This window comes from Ixodes scapularis, unplaced genomic scaffold (genome assembly GCF_016920785.2).
Source record: "Ixodes scapularis isolate PalLabHiFi unplaced genomic scaffold, ASM1692078v2 PGA_scaffold4__175_contigs__length_147842914, whole genome shotgun sequence".
NCBI classification, from domain to species: domain Eukaryota; kingdom Metazoa; phylum Arthropoda; class Arachnida; order Ixodida; family Ixodidae; genus Ixodes; species Ixodes scapularis.
Genome location: NW_024609879.1, coordinates 73,112,104 through 73,133,988, shown reverse-complemented (window position 1 = coordinate 73,133,988; position 21,885 = coordinate 73,112,104). Strand labels below are relative to the sequence as shown.

Here is a 21,885-nt window from a genome sequence, read left to right as displayed (position 1 = left end):
TCCAAGGAACGGCGTTCCTGGAACGCGTTCCTTTTAGGAGGAACGAAGGAACGCCGCCGTTCCATTTTGCATCGCTGGAACTGGAACGGGAACGCGTTACATTTTTGCTGGAACGGAAAGAGTAACGGCGTTCCTTTTTTTCGTCCAGTGGGGTGATTTTTATTTTATTTCTAACAGGGAAAGTATGAAAGTACAAACACAATATCTTTACGAAGTGCAGGATCTCGTTAACTTTTTGGCTACTAATCTTATGGATTATTTTGTGTGGTCCTTGCTTGCTAACAGTTTCGGGTGCAGGAGAGCTGGTGGGAGTCGATATATTTTTGAGTGCCCGAAACTGCGGCACAACAAGCAAAACTTTTAGTCGTAGGAAAAGACAAAGAAAGAGGGTTGTTTCAAACTCAGCTACTTTCTTTGGTTCCACGAATCCTCATACACCCAGAAATTTTATTGCGACTACAGCCATTTTTGAACTTCAATAACGAGACCTACAATTACAACAAGATCACAGATTGCGAGATATCGGACTCACCCTTGTATCCCGAACATTATTCACTTAAAAGATACACAAAAAATAGCCTTTATTCCTTCTCTTGTCCCCCAGCTTCAAACTGAACAACAAATTCAACCTTCCCAACCAAGTATTTGTAGCTTTCAATACTGACTTACCAGAAGCTTTACCCTCTCCTTCACTCGCTTGTCTTGCGGACAGCAACAAGGAGAAGCAACTGTTGTCAAGTTCTAACACGGGACTCTGTTAAATTGAAGCGTGTGAGGTTGTTGTAAAATGCTAGTGCAACCTTGGGTAAAAGTACATTAAATTTAGCTCGTCTGAATTGTCCACTACAAACATGGACATGTTTAATAGCTGGGATTTTTAACATGCATATATCAACAAATAAAACCCTACTTCCGCGTGTTTTCTACTCCTGGTGCCCTTCCATCCCGACATGCAAACTCGTATGTTGACTATTAATGGGATACATAAAAAAACTCTGATTGATTTAACTAAATATGGTAATTAGCAAAAATACAAATGTAACGTATATGTAACGATACGTTCCATTTTTGAAACTGTAACGGGAACGAGTTCCTTTTTCACATATGAAACTTGTAACGGGAACGCGTTCCAAAAATCAGAAGGAACGAGGAACGAGCTTTCGTTCCTTTTTTTCAGGAACGTGTACAACACTGGTTGCAACCGGAACGACCGCTCTGCGCCGCGCGTACTGTTTTGACCGAGCGGGGTCCGTGGTGGTGGAGGGGCGACTCGAGCCAGGCACTGGGCTGGAGCTCAGCGGGAACAACGATGAGCCGCGATCTCTCTCGAAATGTACACTGTTTATTTACATGATGTACAGTTGGTTCAAGACCAGAGAAGATGTTTGCTTGTCAAAGTTCGCTCATTTTAAGCACTTGGTTCTCCCCAGGTCCCTAGGTAGGGACCCCTACATCGGCGGATAGTCGGCCAATCACAGAAAGGTGTCTAGTTCAAACACCGCCCCACATTCCACTATTACGCACACTGAGCCGCCGTAAACACTTCACCGTCGGTCTAGACGGCGCCGAGAGTCTCACCAAAACACCGGCTCGTTGGAATTCACGCAGCTGGTCAAAACACCGTCCGGGGCCGCGACGTGACGTGCCGACATTCGACTCTTCGTGTCTACGCGTTGAATGAAGGCGTCCTGATGATTTCATCGCCCCGGATCGTGCCCTGGTGGGAAACCTGAGACGTTGTTTTCCCTCTTCGGAGGCTATATCCAGACGCGTGTACACGGCAAAGTCTGGCTATATCACGGCGCCCGTCTGGTGCGTCCGCGGGGCAGGCGTGCTTCCGAAGCGATGCTTGCGCCAGGCTCGCTGAGTCAGATGACCTTGAACCCGCGGAAGGCGCTCGACGAAAACAAACGGCCAGATGTAGACATTGTGAACATGGTCCGGGGGCCGTTCATAACAGTACTTACACCCGCAACCACTGGAACAAGCGCAGCGGGTCGTCAGCACGGCGACCGCTTCTACGCCGCCATCAGCTGTTTCAGCGGCGCCTCTAAAAATGGGACGCACTGCCACTCAATGCCGTAACAGAATATAAACAGACAGTTTTCTATAGCCTAAAGCTTTATTTTTTTTTCATGGTAGGCTTGCAGAGTACAGTGGATGAAAAAATGAACAGAAAAAGATGCAGTACGCCGTCTTAGACGATCATGGCTCTAATACACGGCTTGGCCAATAGTACAAATATCGCCACACGCCCTTTCTACGATTATAAAAGACGATGTAATCTTAGCAGCAATATGGCAACGTAGAAATATGATATCGTGATCAGATAGACGTTGCGAGAATTCAGGATTGCTAACACTAATCACTTTTTTCCGGTGAAGAAAACGCGTGAAAACTCGCATCCTTTATACGGTACGCGCCAGTAATACCTTGAACTTGAGCACACGTATGAAATGCGCCAAATAAGAAATCCGGGCGATGTTCGAGGACACAAACGCTTAGAAAGCACCACTGTAGTCGAAGTAAACAAACACGACGGCACGGGCGTTTCTGCTGTATTGCGAGTGCCGCCACGACATCGCCGTACGAGTAGGTGGTCTTCCCTTCTACTACGTGCTGGGTTATCATAGCGACACACGACGAAAATTCACAGTCAAGGATAGCGCTTTTAAGCGGAACGATGAGCTTTCACCACGCCGTCCACGTCGACGATTACCACCGACGCCATGTTTGCAGTTCATAATACGTGCGCTTCCGCGCGCATCCCGAGGGAACAGGAAATTCACCCCCCGCGGAGGAAGGCGAGGAGAAAACGTAGCCCCTTGTATGGGAAACGATAATTGCAGTATTGCGTGTTCTAAACTAGAACTATTTTACGTCTTGTGAAATTACCATACACAACATATCTAATTGAACTGAAAATTGTTCCTTTAGCGAAACTTTACAAAGACCGCCAAAATTTTCAAATATACGATCATTTCATTGGTCGGCGCAGGAACAGAAAAGAGTCCGCACGTATTTTATTCCTGCCTGATTAATAGGCGGTTCTGCCTTCTAAAACTGAAGATACTCATTCACTGACACTTTTTAAACGCCATTGCACCAAAGAGTAGCTTCCCCCAAAACCACTTGAGTGCCCCTTTAAAACATAAAATTTCGTTTTGTTGCAACCAAAATGTGAATTAAGCAAAAAATTAAAAAAAGCGTTATTACTTCACACCTTTTGCACCGAATAAATCGACCTTTCTGCGGTAACTAATACGAGATTCATCGTTTTATGTGCTACAAGTTATTTTTCGCAAAAAACGTTTGGCCGTTGTTCGGTTAAACATTACGCATACAGGGTGTTCTTAAGCTTATACCAGATTTGTTTAAGAAAGCCGTGAAAGCTAGATTTATGCGGTTTGCGCAGGTGAGTTATAAAGCCGGGGTAACATGGTATAGGGGGCTAGTCGTAACGATCAGTGTGCTATTTAAATGCACTTTGTTAATTAACTTTTAGAGTGCAGCTCTTACGCGCCTGTTTCCGGCTTGAGCGGCGGCGTCGTCGCCCTCGGCGTAATCGTAAGGTCACGTGACCCCTCTAAAGTCACTTGACCTCCGTGAAGTCACGTAGCCCCGGTGGCGTCCCATGACTTCCTGAGGTCACGTGATCTCGCGGTTACGCCAACGGCGACGGCGATGGCGACGCCGCTCGGTGGGAGGAGTAGTAGGCAAGATGAGGAGGTGAGGAGGAGGGAGGAGGGGGTATGCAACGTTGGGGTATGCGCACCCCTCAGTACCCTTCCACCCTCCTCAAGTCCTGCGCTCTAATTCGGCGTTACAGGGAGTTGTAAACGGCTTTAATTTTTTAATTACTAAAAAAGTCACATGGTTCCAATTAGGAACTTGTTGAGCGTCATCCAAAACCACTAAATCAATATTTTTTAGAAATACTTTGAGCCCGAGCGCGTACCATTCGTGCAACAAGTACAAGGATGTGGCTATGATAAGTGACGAAAAGGTCGCGCGGACGCCTTATCGCATCTGCTGCACGAGTGGTAAATTTAGCACACTTCTGAGCTTCTCGAGCGCTCAGTCTTTCTGTAAATTACTTAGTGGTTTCTGGTGACGCGCAGCAAGTTTCTAATTGAAAACATATGTCTGTTCTTACTACTTAAAACGCTCATGAACATATTTTACTTAATTAGGCGATTGATCGCTAGAATTAGCGCCTTATAATATGTCCACCTGGCCGAATTGCTCAACGATAAGTGTAGCTCAACGATGAGCCGCACTAGTGTAGCTTTAACGGCTATTTTTAAACAAGTCTGCTAATCTAAAAAAGGAGCACCCTGTTTATTAAATAATAATGATGCATTTACGCACCTCGAGAACCACTGCCGTCAGACCGCAGCTATGCATTAACAAAAAATAAATTTAGGTAAATCCTATTTTTAGTTCTTAATGTGCTTCGTTACCTTTTGAAAACATTATTTATTTAATATAATACTTCAATACAAAGCAGTTTGAAGCATTACACCACATTTTGTTATTTTCTTTCAGATCAATGAAATACTACTCAACCAGGAAAAAAAGAATGTGCTTCATGTCCAATTTTATCTTGTAGATTCAAGTCTGTTTAGAGTAAGTGCGTTTTTTGTTCATGTGATATTTTTTTTTTTTAAGTTGTATATTTGCAGGACGCCTATAGAGCACTCGCTTCCGGTAAGAAGAATGTTCTGGACGCCGAGCTACTGGAGGCAGTACTCGGAGTTTTTATGAAAAGGTTTGAGAAAAAACTGAAAGGAAAGCATCATAGAAAAAACATTGATGCTCTGCTCTTTCTCACTACGTAAGTTTTTTTTTACTTTTTTGGTGTTCGTAAAACAAGGTCATAAGGAAGGAATTTTTGTTTAATATCCATAAGATATTTATGCTTTAGAGACAATGAAAACTTAACACTGGGTAAACTAGATCAATATAATAAGTTGTAGATTCTCCAGCCTATCAGGGTTTCAAGATGAAAGCCAAGCAATTTCTGTGAATATTAAAGTGTAAAATGTGTTCACTCAGTGCCAACGGACGGTGTCGACCTTCATGAATACCAGGGCGCAGCGGGGGTAACATTTTCTTTTAAAGAATTATTATTGCTACATCAACGATCTGTGCAGTTTCCGTGAAAGGGGGGGGGGGGGGGAGGGCAAATACGTTTATCCTAGGGGACACCATTTTTACATAATAGCCCAACTACAGCGTCAATATAAGACCCCTAACTACATATCATACATCGAAGGAAGTCACGTTGTTTTCTTGGAGAGTTAGAACTACATAATGCTGTATTCGTATAAACCATTTATTCGTACATTAATGCCATGCAGGGCCATGGCATTAGGCGGCTACAAGCTTTTCGTGATAAAGTTATTTTACTCAAGTAGAAATTTATCGCTATATTTACACCAGCCTAGTTGTAAGCAACATATTGCCACGCCCACCGGCGAGCGAGCGCGCGCGTGGCCGAGTGGTTACCGCACATGGCTCTCGTGCGGTAGCCCAGGGTTCGATTCCTGGGAGCGCCGCGTCTTTTATTTATTCTTTCAATTTAGATTCCTGCAAATTTCGAGAACCGTGTCGCTTCTTCTAGGTTAGAATGTTCTACGCGCCGAATCTTCTATGCACATTGTTCCAGAAGTCCACGCGGGTACAAAAGGGGCCCCGCGTGGCGAGCCGGAATCAGTTTCGCGCAAGCGTTCGACTCTGCTCTTACGCCGACTTCGACGCCCGCGACGCTCTGCTGTTATCTTCGGTTTCCTTTTTTTATTTTTGGGCACACGGTCGCCCTATTAAACGTTCGGTTTACTCAGTCATTTGCCGTTTTATCACCTGTCATTCGTGACAATATAGTAGGAATGGTTAAGGTTTTGTTAAAATCGAATTACTGCACCTTTTTCCCTGCAGGGAAAGTATTAAAAACGAAGAATCACAAAAGATGAATTTCGGTAAGCTGAAAACATTGAGGTGTTTTTGCTTGTGTTGGCGTGCCCAATATCGGATTTATTCCAGTGATGAACGCACTTGCTTATGAACAAAGTCTGTGCTTCCACGTGTTTATGGAAGAACAAGCTGCGACTTACGACACCGAGATAACGTCCTCGGTCGAAACGGTATCAGCCCAGACCTTATTTTTGCGGGGAGTCGTTTTTTAAACCTTGTTCTTATTTGTTATGCTTTATATAAAACACGATTATTAACAGTATCACTGCTCTGCAGAGGAAAGGCCTTGGACAAATTTGATAAGGAATGTCTTTATACTCAAGTAAATACCACAGTTTCTTTATATATAAACCAACAGTCGTTTAAAGAAACATGTGTGAAACATGCAAAGAAAGTACTTACTGAGCATATGAAAATGGGCAGCGAACTTTCTTTTTAAGTCCAATACAGCCCGAAATGCACTCTTCTGAAGGGATTGTTTATCTTTGTTTAGAAGATATTATTTTTTTTTTGCGGGGGGGGGGGGGGGGGGGGGGGGAGGGAGGAGTGATATCAGCCTACATATTTTTTTCTCCTCGCTGAACATATCATCACATCATCATCATCATTTATTATTCCTTGAAGGCCCAGGGGGCATTATAGAAAGGAGTGAACACTTAAAAAAAATAGCAACTATTTATCAACAAAAACATGCTGCTATCTAGTTATAGGTAATAAAAAAATAAGCGAACGGTTGCAGAAAATATCTTAGTGTCAGATAACGAAACAATTACGTCAGGCAGTAAGTTCCAGTCGTCAATGGCCAATGGTAAAGTAGACATTTGTTGAGTGACGGTTGACGATGAAAGTGGGGGGAGTTTAAAAGAATGATCGAGACGAGAGAAAATGCGGTAGGGGTTCGATAGCAAATTTTGTCTGAGATGACTGTTGTAATAAAATATCCGATCAAGAAGAGAAAGACGAGACACCCTGCGGCGGTGAGAAAAAGTATCAAGGTTAGTTGATTGGCAAAATCCTGATATGCCTGTGAAAGGGGAATACTCGGAATAAATAAAACGGAGGGCTCTACTTTGAACGGATTCCAGGTTATTAGTAAGGTATGCCTGACACGATGACCATATGGAAGAACCGAATTCTAGTTTAGTTCTGACCAAGGTAGTATAAGCTAGTTGTTCTACTAGGGATGTAGCTTGTCTGAGGTTACGGCGAAGAAATCCGAGAGTGCGGTTAGCATCGGCGATGACAGATGTTATGTGAGTGGTCCGTGACAGGTCAGATTCAGATGAATTCCTAGATATTTATACGATAAACAAGCAGTTACTAGGATGCTAGATAGGCGGTAAGAGGAGGAGAGAACATGTGAGCTGCGGGAAAACAATACCGATTTATATTTATTATAGTTTAAAGCCATTTGCCATTTATGACACTACTGAACTATAAGTTGTTGATCGTTCTGCAACATTAATTGATTGTGGCGTGAATGAATCGGTCTATAGATGACACAGTCATCGGCGAACAAACGTACTTCAGAATTGATGCCATGGTGGAGATGATCAATAATGTAGATTAAAAAAAAAGGTGGCCAAGAACGGTACCCTGAGCGACGCCAGACGTTACTGTGCTTGTAGTAGATTTCACATTGTTGATAGAAGTGTACTGAGTGCGATTAGCGAGGAATTCAGAAATCCAAATGACTACAGAGGGGTGACGATTAATATCTCTTAGTTTCAATAAAAGACGTTGATGAGGAACCTTGTCGAACGCTTTGGAGAAGTCAATGAAGATGGCGTCAGTTTGAACATTGGAATCGAAATTTGGGTAAACGTCAGTTAGAAATGCTGTTAGCTGAGTTCCGCATGAGTATGACTTGCGAAATCCATGCTGGTGCTTGAAAAGGAGGTTATGAGAGTCTAGAAGGTATATTACTTTAGAATAAAGAATATGCTCCAAGAGTTTGCATGAAACGCTGGTAAGCGAGATGGGACGATACTTGCTGATTAGCTGGCGGTCACCTGTCTTATGAACGGGTATGACGTTAGCAATTTTCCAATCGGATGGCACTTCAAAGAGTTTAAGAGATCGAAAGAATATGTCGCAGAGGAAAGTGGAAGAAATGTGTTTAGTTTTTATCAATACCTTAGAGTTAATTTGCTCATCTCCGGAGCTGGAGGACACCTTCAGTTGATCTATAGCCTTAAGTGCTCCGAAACTAAATTGGTTCAGAAGTCATGCGACGTCAATCTTCATGTAGATTTAGCGGGAAGACTGCATACATATATATATATATATATATATATATATATATATATATATTGATAGATATAGTCTTCCTGACGAAGGCCGGACTCCGGCCGAAACGTCGAAGATTAAATCGTCCGTTGTTGCTGTTTTTCACTAAGGGTATTTTCTTCTCAGTTTTATACCCACGCCTTCGGCCTCCCGCCACCATGCCCGTTATATATATATATATATATATATATATATATATATATATATATATATATATATATATATATATATATATATATATATATATATATATATATATGTATATATATATATATATATATATATGTCACATCGTACTAATGTCCCTACTGAATTGCGCGGAGATGAATTGGTTTATATGAGATTGGATAACAATCTATCCGCTAGATTTATTGGAAAAACATGTTGTATCGTACTTTCAGTTGGTATACTAAGGCCGTCCACTTTTATTGTGTTTGTCGCTAGTGTTCTTTACAAAAACATGCGTGGACATATAAAAATAGAGTCGCTCGACTGCAGACGCTTGCTTGTCACTTCTCCTTGGTTGCTATACCACACTGGCGACAAAAATTCGTAGTCTCCCCTGCGGCGTTACTTCGCCAGTAACGTCTCAGCATGAGTTTTTTTTTTTTTTTTGGCTCGCTCTTTTGTTGCCGTTTCTCCGGCCGCCGTGCGGTCCAGCCGTCGTTGTTTGAACACAGTACTTCGCCTCCGCGAGCAATGTCGTTGTCGAACGCCACCGGTTCCGTCGTGGCATCCAACAGCCCGGCGAGCCCGTCCTAAAGTATGATGCCGAACTACGAGAACTCGCGCCCCGTTGCACATTTGCCGCCCTCGAGGACTCTCTCCGTGACCAGTTTTTATAAGGCATCGTTTTCCAGCACCTTCGAGAATACTTTCTTCTCGAAGGTTTGGCACTCTCGTTTACACGTGCAGTGCTGTAAGCACAACAGCTTGAACAAGCTGATCAGGAAGTCCAAGAGTTCACTCCCAGCCCAGTTCAGCGTTTAACTTCAAACATCAATCAGCGTCGGGCTCTGTCAGCAAGGTCTCGCTCATCCTCTAGTTGGAGGCCATCCCCGCTAGCGAACCACCGCCAAACGCCACGCCGTGACTCAGCTTTCCAAGTGCCTTCCGCATCTCAGGGAAACGTCAACTATCTCATGATCACCGTCGCTCTGTCAGTCCAAAGCGCTCCCGTGGCTCGCACAATTCTCCGCCCTGCTTCCGCTGCACTTCCCGCCAGCACCGTGCTTCCTCATCGCGCTACCCGGCGCAAGATTAGCATTGCTTTCACTGTGGTCGGCGTGGCCATTTTTGCTCTGTCTGCAACAAGCAGCAACACTCGTCCGCGCTCGCCGTGGCTGAAGTAGGCTGCCACCATTCATCTGACGATGACGAAGTTTTGAGCGTCCTTTTTGTCCCTAACAGTGATCGCACCGGCATTTTTCTCGACGTTTATGTTGCTGACAGGACACTGACATTCCTTCTCGACTCTGGTTCGTCTGTCTCGATCTGGACGGACAACCAATTCATAAAGCATTTCGCTGCGGAATCGTTGCTTTCTGCCCCACGAGTGAAATTGTTTTAATACTCCAAGCAACCTCCCAGTACGCGGTTGCTTTTCAGCTCAAGTCATGCTCAAGAGACGCACTGAACGCCTCCTAGTCTACGTTATGTTGCAAGGCATATCTCTCCTCGGTATCGACGCCATCGAGGCTTTATACCTTCCCGTCGAAGGTTCTACACTTCGTTGCTCTGAAACAACGTCGGTGCCATCCTCATGTTAAACCGACCAGCCCTCCGCATTGCAGATTGTTCTTGCACCCCCTCGGTTTTCGATGTCCCTTTCTCGCGAGTTCGTATCTCTCTTTGCACAAAACTCGGAATTGCCATGGGTAATATTCTTCAAGTCAAAGTCCGTGCAACGGTACCACCTGTCGTATCGAAGCTTCGGCTTCTGCCGCTGTCCTTCCACCCTCAGGTGTCTCTAGAACTTCATCGCCTGGAAAGCTTGAATGATATAGAGCGCGTCAATGACTCGGAGTGGGTGTTTCCCATCGTCAACGGGAAAAAGAAGGGCGGCTGAATTTGACTCTGTGTTGATCTTCGGAAGCCCAACAAAGCTGCTGTCACGGACAGTTTCCCTCTTCCGCATGCAGAAAAGTTGTTCGACAGTTTAGCCAGTGCCACCCACTTCTCGAAGTTAAATCTCGAATCGTCCTATATTCTTTTTTACCTTACGATGGAGCGCAGCTGGCGCTACAGGCCATCCCAGCCTATCAAGCGCTGTGCACGTAGTACGTTACGCGCGCCAAGCGCGTCGGTGCGCATCTCTCGCAGGTCACGTATCATTAACACGGCACTGGATTGGTTGAGATTTCATGTAGCGTCCGTTGCGGTCCATCGTAAGATGAAACGGAGTATGCCACCGGATGCTTCCTAATACAGAGGGTCGTAACCTCACTTCCTTCATCACGCACAATGAACTTTTACATTTTAAGCGGATATGCTTCGGCCTGGGATCGGCTCCAGCTGCTTTCTAACAGACGATACCACGGATCCTTTAGGGATGTCATGGCGTTTTTCTCTACGTCGACGACATCATCGTGTTCGGCAAAAGTGAGCAAGAGCACCTGGCCAACCTGACCATTTTGTTCGGTGCATCAGGGCTGTATGTCTGAAGCTGAACGACAAGTGTGTGTTCTGAGTAAAAAAAACTATCCTTTTAGGACATAAGGTGACTGCGCAAGGCATCCCGTCATTGACAAACAAAAGTAGACACCATTCTGAACAGGCCTGCCCCTACCAACGCTGCTGAATTACGCTCGTTTATTGCCCTGTCGAGTACTATGCCAAATTCTTCACCTGCCTTGCTGACGTGTTAGAGCTAATAAGAGTCTTGCTGCGCAAGAACCAGCGCTTCATCTAAAGCGCCGTTGTCGACGCCAGTCTCCCCGTGATCGTGCTTCAGATGTTCGACGCCAGTCTCCCCGTGATCGTCTCCGCGGATGCGTCCGACATCGAGCTTGGCACTGGGTGATCACAGTTTGCGCAAAATCGCGTTTTGCACCCCGCACGCTTTCGCCAGCGAAGAGTAGTAAGCAGTCGGAGAACGTGAAGTAACCGCATAGGCTGTGCCTGCAAGCATTGGAACCAACGTAAAAGTATGTAAAGGGACGATCTTTGGGATCGTCCTTTTACGCTCCGTACGGACCACCAAGCCCTGGTTTCCCTTCGTCGTTTCATGGCTCTAGAGCTCAGAGGGCTCGGAGAACCAAGTGGCTGACGGACGCCCTGCCCTTTCTCGCCCTCCAGTTTCTTCTCTACTGGAAGACGGCTTATTCGACGAGGAAGTCATGGCCCTCGTTGCGCCGCTCTGCTTGACGAAGGAGCAGTTCGAGCAGTCGCTGGGCGAAGACGTTGATTTGAAGCACGTCAGTCTCTACTTTGCGCCATCATGGCCTTCCCTGAAGTCTCTCTCGGGTGAATTCGCATTTTGCGTTGCGCTGTGGCGCCATCTTACGGGTGCGACGAAAAACAATATGGTTGGCCTCCCATTGCAGACGGCTCTCGACTGAACCCTACGACCGACCACACTGGGTGTTGTTAGGGGCATTTTACCTTCCGTTGTGCTAAGATTTTTTTTTTTTTTTTTTTATATAGTTGTGGGGCAGAATGCGGCCCCCAGGGCAAGATTTTAATCCAGGAAACTTTTTTGCCGTGGCCAACGGCTGGACGGAAGTGCCGCGTTCGATTAAGCTGCCCACCTACTCGCAGCTGGCAAGTTTATGCAAAAAAGCGGAGCGCGCTTTCAACGCCAAAAGAAGGAACAACGAAGGTCGGCCTCTTATATCTAGAATGCGTCAGAATCTCGAAGATTCGCCGACGAAGGTTCGAGCGTCGCGCGCTTGGGGTGAGAATGAACATGCACTTTCTAGAATGATAGAGGCTACGTTTGGGGCAAGAATAAACGGGAACCTTCTAGAAGTCCGTGACCGAGCATTGCTTTCTCGGCCCTGCGCGCGGCAATATCATGCCAGATGTCATAATGTTCCAGTTCTCGCATGCGAGCAGGCTTAACGAACATGCACACAGTTCTACTGACACGGCGGCAGCACTGGCCTGCATAGAAGTACCTTCTAAGCTGGAACACGCTGGGCTATGTATTATTTAGATATGTACCTTCCACAAAATTAAATCCGCAGAGCCGGGACGACGATGACGGCAGCCGTGGACTCCCGTCTTCACACTGACGCCTCACAGCCCTTATCCGAGCTTCTCGGCGCTGCGTGTCACGTTTACCAACAAAAAAAGAAAAAAAAAGAAAAAAAACCTGCTTGGCGCCATATAAAACAATTATATGCGGCACACGACGTTGGCATTAGGCTTGAGAGAGAAACTTCGTTCGGCGCTCGTTCGTCTGCAACCTACGGTCTGCAGCCGAGGCCAACCAGGATGGTTCCGAAAACGGCCATTAGGGTTCGGCGCACGAGCAGTCGAATCTTGCGGAAGGCGGATTCCCGCAATTCTTTACCTACTGCGAAGAACTGTCCGTTGTCGACAACTTGTTTCTGCGCGGGGAACGACTCGTCGTTCCTCGGTCCCTCACTCAGCAGATCATCGCGAGAGCGCACGAGACCCACCCTGGTACAGTTCAGACCAAGGCGCGTCTCCGGGAACGCTCTTGGTGGCCAGGCATTAACCAGCAAAGTAGAAGAAGGTTTCCGAAATTGCAGCATCTGCCAAGACTGCAGCTACTCCGCTGCAACCGCGTCATCTACCAGAACGTCCATGGCAGAAAATCGCCAACGACATTGTTGGCTCCATGGAAAAAGTACCACAGGACTGAAAGTTCGCCATCACTTTAGTTGAATAGTTCTCCAAGTAGCCTAAAGTGCAGTTGTGTGGAGAGGTTCCCCCAAGCACGGTCACCAGTTTTCTGCATTCCGTTTTCGCCCGTGAGGGTTACAACGGGACCCTCACGGGACCCAGGTTTCGTCGCGTGAATTCAGGCAGTTCTTAAAGGACGGCGCCGTTTGCCTTGCCCGTTCTACAGTTTACTTGCCCCATGTGAATGGGCTGGTAGAACGCTTCAACAGCATGTTTAATAATATTGTCTAAGTCGCTCTGCTGGAGCATCGACCATTTCGGCAAGCGGTGGTCGACTACCTGCGCGTGTACCGCTCCATGCCACACGCTACGACGGGAGTTGCCCCGGCTCCGGCGCTCCGTGGAAGGTTGCCCTGAAAGCGCTTGGACGTCGTAGGCCACGTGTCACCATCCTTTTTCAATTATCTGGCAGTATAACTCGGGTGACTGCGCCAGCGCGTGAAGAGCACAACAGTAGCCGAAGCTACACAGACACTCGCCCTGCTGCCCGCAAGACCAAAGTCTCAATCGGCGTCTTCGTTTGAGTAAACAAACTTTCCGTTGCCTCCAAAGGGAATCCCCCTTCAGCCGTCGCCGAAATGTGGTTGGGCAGCGAGAATCGTCATCTTTCCGCCTAGGAGGTGGAAGAACATTGAACGCTTCGAAGTAGTCCAAGGTTCCTGCGGGTTCAAGAACTCTACAGCCAGGTGGAACCCGGGACCGTCAGCAAGGAGCCATGAGACCTCAGTTGCACATTGAGCACCTGATCTTCTTTGAGCTTCGACTACTTCCCCGCCTGCTCCCCTAGAGCACTATACCGTCCCGTACCCTTTCCTGACACAGAGACTCCCTCCTCGAGGAGCCAGCTACCGTCCACCCGGTGCCTACCACCGAGCCTACTTGTTGGGAGGATTCAGCTGCTCTCCGTCCAGGCTTCGATTCCGAGCCTGCACCACTGGTGGTTCCGACTGTCTCAGCAGCCGAGCAGCAAAAGGTTCCTGCTCGACGTGTTCAGCCACCAAGAGAAAGGCAGGCTCCAAACCACTACGGCGATTAAGTTTAAGAACTTTAAAGAAATAATGTTTCCACATACTTAATTGTTCAAACTGTTAACTTTGCAATGCGCTTGCAAATAAGTAAAGGGTTGTTTGTTTTAGTTTAAATTGTTTTCAGGTTTTACATTCTTTAATTTACAGAAGTAACGTACTAACGAGTTACTAACCTACTTTGTGATTTTTTAAGGAGGAGGATATATTGTATCGTAGTTTCGGTTATCTGTGCTAAGTCTGTCAACCTTGTATTGTCTTTGTCGCTAGTGTTGTTGTCAATATAAACATGCGCTGACATATTAAAAAGGAGTTGCAGTTGTTCGACCGCAGCCGCTTGGTTGTCACTTCGGCCGCGGTCACTACACCACAAAAGTGGATTGGTATTTTCGTCACCTGACACGAACTGCCACGTTATATTGTGCGCGGAAACTGAAATAAGGTATAGGTCATGTGACCTCAGTTCACGTGATGAGAAAATGCACGGACCGACGGACAGGCATTTTGGGGGGATGGGGGGTTCCTAGCAAAGCACTTTATGCTTTTAGAAAAGTAAATCTATAAAAATAAATATGCATTTTTTAATCAAATCTTTTACGATGATACAGCCATTAACTTCTGGTCGTAAACCAGTTTCTCATATTGTCCATGATTTTAGCGTTTGCAGGATTTCGAACCTATTAGGAGAAACACTATACAGGGTGTTTCAGGAAACGCAAGCCAAATCGCTCCTGAGAAAACAACTTATTGCAATAAAAAAAGGTTTGTGGCGTTTTGGTCATGGGCCAGGGGCCCATTTAGGAAAATTATTAATGTCCGGAATAATTAAGTTGTTAATTATTTTTGCGTAATTAACTTTTTAATATTGTGTTTAATGGCATAATTTAAATTAGAAAATTGCTCAGCATCATCGAAATACACTAAATCAACAAATTGCAGTACGATAGAATGCACGCGAAGCATTTTACGGCTTTCTGAAAAACCGCACGAATTCGACCGGTTTTTGAGTTTCTGTTTGCAATCGGAGCGCATCTCGGCCCCGGCGGCACCGCGCCCTGTGGAGTGATAGTGCAACCAGCCTCTGCTACGCTGTCATCGCGCGACGCAGCAGAGTCTCGTTGCATAATCTCTCCACGGGGCGCGGTGCCGCCGGGGCCCAGATGCGCGCCGATAGCAAACTGAAACTTTAAAACCGGTCGAATTTGTGGGGGTTTTCAGAAAGCCGTAAAATGCTTCGCGTGCCTTCTATCGTTCTGAAATTTGTTGATTTAGTGTTTCCTATGATACAGAGCAATTTTCTAATTTAAACTATGCCCTTAAACACAATATTAAAAAGTTAATTACGCAAAAATAATTAACAACTTAATTATTTCGGACTTTAATAATCTTTCTAAATTGGCCCCAGGCCAAGGACCAAAACGCCACAAGCCTTTTTTTTTGTTGCGATGAGTAGTTTTAGCAGGAGCGATTTGGCCTGCGTTCTCTTAAACACCCTGTATATCTCTATGACCTAAGTTTTTTTTTTTTTTTTTTAATTTTCCTGAATCGGAAAAATATATCTCTGACGCTAATAATACAATTTTCAGGCATAGAAGCACAGGTCGGAGCGATTTGTTTGACGGGCCACAACGTAGCGGCGGCGACAGATGATGCCAAGACATACAGCGGCGTCTATAGTGCTGCTCGCCAGCTATCGAGGCTGTAAGTTCGCGTACAACAATTGACAGTTTCAAAGTGTGCACACATATATTATAGGGTCAATCAAAATAAATGACAAGCAAATGAAACAAATCAATCAATCGGCTAATTTTGCAAGATCATAGCTCATAATTACGTCTTATTAAAATCTTTGTTATTTTATTTGAAACGTGCTGTAAACAAAATTAACTATTTTAAACTATTCGCATCCTCTGGAATAGTCTTCAAGTCCAAGTTCTTAAAAAATACCAAAATATATGACTAATCTTGTGAATGTATCCGGACAATCCTTGGAACAGGGCATTTTACCAGAGACGATCGGAGAGTAGCTAATGTGGTCTTGGTATACATAAGGGAGCTGATAAACAAAACCCACGTAGTCTTTACCCGGTTTCATTGACGTGTCCTATTTTAAATGCTCTAACATATCGTTTGTTTTAGTTCAATAAATTTCCTAAAATCGATTACTTTCTCCTGTTCTTCTCGGTCCTGTTTTTTTTTAAGCGTTAGCATGTGAAACGCAATTAGTATAATTCAGATATGACCTCCACTCTATATTGACTGTGTTCCCAAGTTTATTGTATTTTTAGACTTTCCGAAAGTCTTTGATAGTGTCCCAGACATCACTCTTATACAACCGTAATTAAGTAAACATTGACGCGAATGTACTCAGATGGATACTCAGTGTTAATTAACTTTGAAGAATTTGTCAGCATACAATTCATCAGCATTTAAATTTATAACCACCAGAATATCTCTAACGCCAAGGTGTGTCCAAAGATTCTGTTCTGCGTCCATTATTACTTCTCATTTATATTAGTTGCGATTATTGCGTTATCTATCAAAATACACAGATGTCTCCAGTGTCTCTGACTTATTAGCCAACAAAAAAAAATTTAAAGTTATATCAGCATAACGGTGTGCTCTATGTGAGGCCCTCTATACGCTGTGGAAAGTAAAAAAAACGAATACCGATCCTCGCGGTGTTCAAGCTCCGACTTCCCCACGCGCGCACTTGTCACCTGGTTGTCGGTCGTCTTCTCCTCCTTTTCGTTCCCCACGACGCTCAATAATTGGCCATTTGAAAATATTTCTGCACACAAGTACTTAGGTTTCAGTCTAACAAATTATGAAAAAGGAAAAACACAGTAACAACTGTACCAACAATGTTCATCGTATACTTCGCTTTCTCAAAATGATATTTTCAATAGGTCTCGGTCTTTTTATACATTCTTTGCAAAACCGTTGTGCGGCCCAAATTTGAATATACGTAATCTGTTTGGGACTTTGGTCAGTGTATATAACCGATTGAACTGTTAACACATAAAAGAGGCCTGCTAAATTTATATATTTCCCAATTACCATAAACAGTACATGTTACCACTATAAAAATAAATTTCTCTCTCCCCAACTATAAACCCGTAAAGCGTAATCCGACTAAGTTTGTTTTATAATACGTATTGCGTTCGAGCGACGGCAGAGCTACAAGCACGAACGTGTTGCTCTGAACGATGCTTACCCTGCACGAGACAGCTTGGCGGGGACGCCGAAAGCCCAATGCTTGCAGCCTCCCCGCCAAAGCGTATACAAAGCTTTAGCAGGAGGCAAAGAAGAAATACAACCTTCGGGCTGAAAGCCCAAAGCTTGTATCATCTGCTATGCCTCATCTCATAGCGAAAATAAGTACTCCTTGATAAACTGAAAGAGGAGAGCGGATGAGAGCAGGCGGCGACGACAGAGTGCCGAGCTCTCATTAAGAAAACGTTGCGTCTACTCGATCACTATCCTTCCAATCAGAGCTCAGATCTCCGAAGTAGCCGCACGCTTTCATCTCCTTTTCTTTCTAAGTTTCTGTTGGTATTGACTTTAGCATTCAAATAAAATTTTCACCTAATATGTCGTGCAACCCTTCCTCATACCATCTACGGTGTGTGAAAAGAACAACCTTCCTTCTTTCCTATAGTCTCGATCCCAGGTCCTGTGATCGACACGCTTTAGGTTGTGGCATCATCTAATATGCTTAATGTATTTTTCGATTTGTTATATTTGGGATTTCGTGTTTTCGGAATTTATTTTTTGTCAAACTCAGAGAGTTTTTTTCGGATTTTACTTTTTCCGTAAATTCGGAATTTATCGGAGTTTATTTTAGTTTGCATCCTTATTCTCCGAAATTCTGAATTGAAGCTCGCAGTGTTTCCTATTAAAAATAAATAAAACATAAATACTATTCTGGTGTACAGGTATGCTACAAAACAAAACAACAAAAAATAAAACGCGCTTGTATGCATTCCTATTTCTCAGCTGTATTTGGCGTTGGATAGGCGAAAACATTGTTTGGCTCTGACCACGCCATTGGAAGGTATCACGGTTTTAGTGTAAATGACATCGGCTTTTGTTTTGCCACACCTACAATTTTATTTTCCTTTCTCTGGCCAAAAACATTAAAAAGAACATTTTTCCTCCCCAAGCCTTTTCGCAAATTACGTGGCCAGGATAGACAGTAAACATTAAGGAAGATCGATTGGTTGACCTTAGGGAATGCACTAGCATGAACCTTCGGAACGCCCCTTTGGGAAACCCTAACGCTGATCCCTTCACTTTTCTATTTTGGGTTTCTCTTTCGTTTTCTGTTTCTCGTTGCCTCGTTTCGGTTTTGTTATGGCTTCAGTATCATAGCTTCCCACAGAGGGACGTACTTGTGTGATGTTTTCCAAGGGTCATGCTAATGCATTCTTAAGGATCCACCAATGGATTTCACTTGAATTTCTACTGCCTACTGGGACCAGCGCTAGTACTTGATTCACGCTCTATTCTCTCCAAGCCAGACGCACTCCGCACACCTGCAAGTTGAGACTCGCCCCAGCATCCGCGCGCGCATTGGCTTCCGCCCCGTGACGTCACCTACCTCCCGCCTTTGTCCATCATTACTCTTCTCTACGCGCCGCACTTTTCTCTTGTACTGTTTTGTCCACTGTTTCGGATTTCCCCTGTCATGTGGCTATTAGTGTTAATGCATTAATACAAACAATATTAATCACAACTACATACAGATAGTTACCGAATAATGCATTCAGAAACTCCACATGCTTTTAGATACTGAGCATATCAAACATTCTCGGACTCCAAGCACAGGTCCGTGGCAGAAGGAACGCAAAGTTGCAGAATTTTATATTTTGTGAAGAAATACTTAAGGGCTCACGCTCTCTAGCTTAATGCATAAGATTTGTTTTTTACGACGTCGGCATTATACGTTTGCGTTAGAGGTTTTGCTTGAGTTATTGATGGTGTGAATTCTTTAATATATTTCAATGTTTTCACCCCTTGGAGTCTATGCAATTATTACTGTGCCGTCTGTTAGGTACATACATTGTCTCTTTATGGCGCACAGATGAACTTTATTCAAATTCATGCAAGTGTGGAATGCTAAGTGCATTTTATGAGAAACACGTACACTTCTTTCTTATTTTTTAGCCTGGGTTCTGTGTACGACGGCGAGGACCCTCCACCAAAGCCCTTTGTACCAGGAAGCGATGGAGCTCGTTGGTGCAAGTACGAGAAGGGTCACCTTATGGGCCAGCCTCCAACGAACGAAAAAAACATTTTAAAAGTATCTGATTGCACTGCGCACCAGTACATTAATGGTCTAAGGTTCGCGCACTTTCATTGATGTTTCTTCCGTTTTATGCCTTTTATAATGCCTAGAACACGAATGTGCTTGATGTAAAATATATCACACCTTTTGGTGTGCCTATTCAATGTGAGACTGGGAGAGGTCACGCCCAAACAATTCACCTGTGCTTAGCAAGTGCCACTGAGGTTCAGGTGCCCCGGACATGCTAACATGGTGCCCACGTTTGAACAATTGAGTAGGAGGCCCAGCCGTCGCGTCCCTGGCGTCTTAACTGAGTACTAAACGTATGGGTGCAGCAACAACACGTCATATTTGTGTGTGCTTCTCACGCAGTGCTCAGCTGACGTAGTAGAACATTAGGTCAGCGTTTGGTTGAAGCTCTTGTTCAATCGAACACGAGTCCCGGTCGAACGCTTATGCAGCACTCGTGCCCAGCCCATACCGCCTGCAAGACAAGACCTGAGCATTGCGTCATCGTTAGTGGATCCCCGACCCACTCAAACAGACACACATGTGGAAGCTCGACGAGGATACGCTGCAAAGCGACTGACACATGCTTTTTGGCGTTGCCGTCTGCAAGCATAGCGCTCGTAGTGAGATGCTGCAAGACACATGTGCGGCGACGCTGATGCAATCTAGTCGGCGCTGCTTGGATTCACTACTGATTACGTTAAAGAGGGGGGGGGGGGGGGAGGGGGGCTTGTCTTCTAGTAGGTATTGGTACATCCCTTGCCCGCAATTGATAGAGGAAGATCACGTAGAAAATTTAAACCCCAGGCCTCGTGTCGGCTTAATCGCGAGCACGTACGGAAAACACGCTGGTCCAAGCGCACCATATAAAGTTCGATCTCCTCGGCAAGTGTCCCATTGTCGGTCGAATCGGGGCCACACCTGAGTTTTTAGCGGCACAGCTTTTTGACCCCTGAAAATAGATTGTAGTAATTACATGCCTTAGCCGTAATGGGAAGATTTGGTTCGGACGCCTGTAAGGTCATTATTGTCTTTCCGCGCCCTTTAGGGTTTACATTTGAATTTGCACAGCGTATTGTTTTAATTTTTTTTTTACTTTGGATTGCTTTATGAATATAAAATCTATCGATGAAATAAGGTTTTAGGTGGACTATATAAAACCGAGTAATTACCCATTAAGGACAACGAGCAAAAAAAACGATTTCGCAAATTAATGTTTATATGGATACGTCTCTGACTTATACCAGAATAAATTATTTAAATCATAACCACTAAGTCACATATTTCCTTTAAATGAAGAGTGCTGGACTGTTGTTCCTAATATTTACCCAATTTCAGACACCGTGGACCCGGCTGTTACGAATCTGACAAACCCAAGCAAATACAGTCAAGTAATGAGGTGAAATAATACTTGCAAGAAAGCGAACCAGCGAATCTTCGTCTTAAAAAAATAAATAAATAAACACTTGAGTCTACTATCTGTACACAACCGATAGCGAATCGCGGTGTTTTCCTATTGGTGCGTATTCCTATGCGTAGTGTTAATATATATATATAATCCACGAACCTTGAATCATTTTTTAAATGGTAATTCGATGCTCAACTTCATGCTCTAACACAAAACCAGTTGTATTTAAGTTGACTATAATTATGCTACCGTTATAAAAAAAATGGTGTGCAATAGTGCTCTAATCTAGGCTAGTATAAAAACAAAAGTATTAAGGATATGACTTCCTTTGATTAAAGCAATTGTAAAAAATTAGTAAAAGTCCCGTGGTCACGAGGAGATTGCTAAGCAGGAAATACTATAATTTCCAGAAGGAACTTTTCGTGCATATATTGTGGTTAAGGGTGCGATAAAAAGGTGTCTGCACTGGTATTTTTATGATGATAAAGTTTTTAAAGTATTCAACAAATCAACATAATATATAAGTGATAAAAATGCACAGTTTGCAAGCCTTTGTGGGTTTTCTATCACCGACTGAACCAATCACGCAGAGCACAACGATGCTGGGATGTTTCATTTTGCGTGATTGCTTGAGCCGCTGATAGAAAACTCACAAACACAACGAGATCCGTGACGGTGCACTTTTGACGGTGCCTGATTGGCCGTATGAGATCGTGGCCTCGACTACGGTCGGGCTTAAAGTGAAACGGAGTATAGACTTTCGTCGGGCGTGTACGCATATCTGAAATAAAGCACCCATACCAGGCATAGCACAACCCCAAAACTACACGAGACAAAAGACAACGAACAAGCACAACGTCTAACACAGCTGAAAGAGTTTCAGCTGAGTTAGAGAACGTTGGGAATGACACAACCCACTGGTTCAACAACACGTAGTCATTTAAGGCCACGGTCCCACTGAATGTGGCAGTTTAGGTACTTCTTGGCAGGTCATTACTAATCTCCTTTTAAATACT

General features: G+C 44.5%; 1 protein-coding gene across 1 annotated transcript in view; it reads left to right on the top strand.

Moving 5' to 3' along the window:
* Window positions 1-20,869, top strand: part of LOC120846292 — a 57,768-nt gene extending 36,899 nt beyond the window's left edge. The window contains exons 4-9 of the mRNA XM_040218008.1: window positions 4,549-4,629; window positions 4,686-4,837; window positions 5,941-5,981; window positions 15,749-15,863; window positions 19,332-19,508; window positions 20,800-20,869. Of these exons, the coding sequence (XP_040073942.1) occupies window positions 4,549-4,629; window positions 4,686-4,837; window positions 5,941-5,981; window positions 15,749-15,863; window positions 19,332-19,508; window positions 20,800-20,869 (636 nt within the window). The remainder of the gene's footprint in view (window positions 1-4,548; window positions 4,630-4,685; window positions 4,838-5,940; window positions 5,982-15,748; window positions 15,864-19,331; window positions 19,509-20,799) is intronic.
* The last annotated feature ends 1,016 nt before the right edge of the window (window positions 20,870-21,885 follow it).